The 4,897-nt window shown below is 45.1% G+C and overlaps 1 protein-coding gene across 1 annotated transcript; it reads right to left on the bottom strand.

Moving 5' to 3' along the window:
- Positions 1-2,374: 2,374 nt before the first annotated feature.
- On the bottom strand, positions 2,375-2,785 carry LOC308165351 (transmembrane protein 69-like; the record flags this gene model as incomplete). The annotated part of the gene is made up of 1 exon (XM_080539509.1): positions 2,375-2,785. One exon carries the CDS (start codon positions 2,783-2,785, stop codon positions 2,375-2,377), a length of 411 nt encoding a protein of 136 aa, XP_080395635.1.
- Positions 2,786-4,897: the final 2,112 nt, after the last annotated feature.

Here is a 4,897-nt window from a genome sequence, read left to right as displayed (position 1 = left end):
TAGGCAAGGCAAGTGAAGATACACTTAGTCTTGGGTTTTGTCTTACCAGCTCACCTCGTAAAAATGAGACGATTGACAATATCAAAAACATGCTTGCACACACATATACTGTAACGTACTCACACACACGTTAATGTTACTGGTCCCAATTTGGCACAATTATTACTGAAATGATTGAGAATAGACATAGTTGACATTGGTAACTTAGCTATTGTACCCTTTAAAGTTAGATAACTAGCTTGTTAATTCATTAGCTTCACAATCGCGGGTGACGTTTGGTTGGATTTTTCACTAAAATAGCATATTAGAACATGTTTGTATTGACACAACATGACATGGACTTGTTCATTAATATGTGATATGAATTAGTATGACGTGCAAATCTTACCTGAAACATTACTTGACAGTAAAGTTATCCGAAACAACTCAGTCTTCTCGTCTTTCCAGATAATACGTTGTTTACTTCCTAGTTCCGTATTTTGAAGGAATATCATTGGCAGACGTCAAGTCAGGTGACGCTTTAACGGGTTTTGATTGGTTAGCGGCATAGTAGCCCCAATCATTCTCCTTATTAACTTATGGATCGTAAGTTTACTTTTCATAAAACGTTGATCGAAAATCGTCTACCAACTGACGGAAACATGTTCCAAAAAAAACTATTTAGCTTATAGGAAAAAAAAACTAGTCTGTAGTTGTAGATCGATCATTTCACAAACGAAAGCAGATAGACAGCTTCGGCCCACCGCCTACTTGGCCCATTCTAAATGATGGTCGCCTATAGGGGGAGGGTGGTGCCTGTATACTTAGATAAAGCCGCAGAGTCTACCCAATTGACTAAAAGATAGACTAAAAAGTTAGAGAGCTGAGATATTTATGTCAAAGATGGTTTTTTTCTATGAATCGCAATAGATGAGCATGTATTATTGACTAGTACAAAGACTGTGACTGTGTGTCTTTTAACCATAATGTGTCTTTCCTTCCACAGGAGAAGTGGGTGGAGGTGGCACCTATGGCGGTGGCGCGGGCGGGGGCGTCCGTATCAGCCGTAAATGGTCTGCTCTACGCTGTTGGGGGGCGGGCCACCAGCAGAGACTGTGTGGACTCAGTGGAGATCTATGACCCCCACCTGGACACCTGGACTGAGATCGGCAACATGATCCCCAGCCGCTGTAATGGAGGGGTGGCCGTCCTCTGAGAGACAGGTCCACTGTTTCCATCCAGAGCCATATCACAGAAGAGTCCTCCTCCAACACATTATTACTATTTCGCTTGAAACATGGCCTTCACCAGCAATGGATTTAGATGTTGTACAGTGGCAGGACGCCACAGTAGAATCTACTTGCCCACCTCCCTTATCCATGACCACACACATCGTACCCTCAGCCAGCCAGTGAAGTGTGAGCTACAGTGGAACCTTGACTATGTACAAGACATTATGCTCAGCATCTTACAGAGCACAAACGCAGGGCCTTTTTCTTGGTAGAGGAATTTGCTGTTCAAAGTCAAATAGCACTTGTTTCCGTAGGCTTTGAGATGGTGGATTTACAGAATGTTTGATTGTTTGTTGCTGATATTGCTGAACTAGACATTGTACATTGAACACTGAGCCAAAATGGCAACCTAGCACTCTGTCAGTGGTGTGTCAGTGTGTCTTGATTGCAAGGTAAATTGCTTCTATTGTGCACTGTGATCTTTTAGCAAGTGTGTCTGAAGGCACTTTCAGGATGTAGCCTAATTTCAATGAGTGAAGATATGGCTCTCAATTGACAGAGAGAAGTCTCATTGCACCATTTCGTCATACAGTGGTGCTCCAAGATGTTCATGAGAATGTCACTCTTTTCTCTGACATGATATGAACTGATAGACCTGTGCACTTTGACTTATGCTGTATATTATTTTGACCCACTTTTAATCTCTCACAGTGCAATTAACACCAAAACTGTTTTCTAAATTTCAAGTGGGTTATCCGTTACATTTTGGACTGAAAGTAGATGGCAATGTGTTTGAGGGGCTTATTACTCTAAGTTGTTTACACTGAGATGTATTAAACCTTGTACCCCACTTACTTGACATGAAGCTACTTTAAGCTACATTCTATGGTCCTCATGTGAAATTGTTATTGAAAATGCTTTGCTGTGCATTTGAGGCTACGTCTTCTGTAAAAACAGTCACTGATGTTGATATGTTTTAAAAGTGGCATTAATTGGTACGTTCAAATGCAATGCTCGTTGGCTGAAATGCAGCCATTGTATAACTGTAAATATGTGTGCCTTTTTAGTCAGTAAACACTGTTTTAAAAACACTGAGGTTGGAATTATTAGCTTTTATCCCCTTCATTCAGCAACATCACTAGATAACAAAGTGAATTTATATTTTAGCCCTCACACGTGAGGATAGTCCGCATGGCTTTGAACCAGCCAGGGTATCCGGGCAGCAGGACCAGGTCGTAGTGCAGGGAGAGGCCCAGTCCCATGACGACCAGCAGGGCTCCCTCTGTGATGTTGTCCCTGCACAGCAACGCCATCCAGGCCAATAGGGAGGGCACCACACTGTTGCCCAGGTTCATCCAGTCAGGCTGGGCCGGGCTTCCTTCAGGCAGGGCAAACCCCCAGCGGGCCCCGCCCAGGAAGGACACCATGCAGGCCCCGTAGACCACCTGTGCATAGGCCACCTCAGGGTAGTAGGACTGTGTCACGGCCATAAAGACAGGGGCGGCTAGGAATGGAATGAGGCCAGATAAGCCCAGGTACAGTGCGGGCTTGGGCGCCTGAGTGAGGACTTTCATACTGAGGCGTTTCTGGTCCCTCTCCGTGTCCACTCTCTCTGGGGCCCCAGGCTGACCCTGACAGGGACGAGCGGCAGAGCAGTTCAGTGGTCTGTGGCTCAGCAGCCTGTTGGAGGCTGGTAGTCTGGGGAGCAGTAGAACTGAGGAAGCTTGTGTCATGTAGGAGCTGGTGTAAACACATTGTCTATTCACTGGGCAGTTGGACACTCGGACCACCTGCTGCAGAGATCGCCGTGTGGGACCCTGGGAATAGGAAAGAGAGTGTTGTTGATAGGGCATTGTGGCAGTAATGCATGTCTCATTAGGGCTTTGATGTGGTACATCTGATTCCAAATAATAGCCGAGAGGATCCAGACCTTCTTTGTTTTAACTACTCAAGCTGACAGGCAGATCAATATCACTATTAGACTGATGTTATGTTCCGCTTACCCCACACGGAGTCAACCTCCTCAATGCAAATGAAATCATTTTCAACCTAAGAGAAAAGGGCGCGTGCATTAGTCACTTCCCTTGCAACGATAATGTGCCTTGCAATGGAGTAATGGCATGCATACTGAACATTTAATAGAAGCTATTTTGCAATGTTACAATGTCATGATAACACCGGTGTAGCTAGTCAATCCAGCTACACTCACTGTGACCCATTCTTAATTAATGACCGGACCAGCATTATAGAACACTGGGTTCTAATTGTTCGATTACTGTCAGGCCTATAGTATCATTCTAGCATATGTTTAGAAATATAGTCACCGTTCGTGATAATCAATTTGACATTTGTCCCCCAATCGACTGAAAATTACAGCGGAAGATGTGTAAAGAAGGTCATCTGCAGAAACAACTCATTTCCATGCTCGATTAAGCCATGTCTGACCCTGTCAAGTTGGTGAGAGTTCGATGTCCCGCTGCTCTGTCTGCAACGATCGATTAGTGGACCTGGGAGTCGAGAGTAGAGTTACGTTCAAGATTCGAAAATGTTAATATTGTGAACTTTAATACGATTCAATGCTTGAACAAAAATGTTGCTCTGGTTTCTTGTTTCGGCACAAAGTGACATTTCAGTATGAAGAATATCCTAGTTTACAGTACCGTAAACGTAGCAACTGCAACTACTAGCCTACAGTAACAGTAGGCCTAGTAGCATAGAATTGTACTGGAGCATAGAATTGTACTGGAAGCATCAGTGCTGAAAGTGTGTGTAGGTTACACTTACTTGCACATGCTGATATCTTAGAACTCTTGCAGAGTTGCGATCAAAGGGTACTCTGTACACTTGTCTGTTGCATGTGAGGACACCATCAAAGTTGACATTGTCTTCAATCACTCTGCTGGATTTCACAGAGTCGGATGGCATTATTTTGAAGGACCATGTCAACAATGAGTGCTTCTTGTTGTTGGGAGAAAAGTGCAGAACTCTTCCTCCTCTGCCTCTCTGTATGTTTCCGTCCATTGTAGATGGATGCACATGTGCCACCTGTGCACTCTGAACTGACTTTTACCCTGCCCAATTGGTCTGATCACATCATTAGAAACATGTGTGTTAAATGTTGAGTTGTACACCGAAGAGGAAGGAGAGAAGGTGATCGCCTATGCCTCCAGGGCGTTACAAGGAGCAGAGAAGAACTACTCAACATCTGAAAAGGAGTGTTTGGCGGTGGTTTGGGCAGTGGAGAAATGGCGCCATTACCTGGAAGGACCAGAGTTCGACGTCTACACAGACCACGCAGCCCTCACCTGGGCCTTCAACAGCCCAAAAACCTCTTCCCGCCTCACTCGATGGACCTTACGGTTGCAGCAGTTCAACTTCACTGTCCACTACCGTAAAGGCTGTCTGAACACGGTGCCTGATGCACTCTCAAGATCGGTGACCTCGTCCCAAGGAGACTATCCAAAAGCTCCTGCACCATGCCTAGCCGTGACGGCTCGGGACACCACCGACTTGCCAACTTCTCTCTCGAAGAAATCGCACGTGCTCAAGAAAATGACGAGAGAACCAGCAAAGGGCGCGCAGAAGCAGAGGCGTCTACAAACAGACCTGACCGGATTGGATTTGAGATACACCAGGATGTGCTGTATCGGAGCATACCAGTCAAAGATCAAGGAGCTCGATACCAG

Source organism: Nansenia antarctica (genome assembly GCF_963989245.1).
Source record: "Nansenia antarctica genome assembly, chromosome: 9".
Lineage (NCBI taxonomy): Eukaryota > Metazoa > Chordata > Actinopteri > Argentiniformes > Microstomatidae > Nansenia > Nansenia antarctica.
Note: the sequence above shows the minus strand (reverse complement) of the source record. Positions and strands in the feature narration are given on the sequence as shown.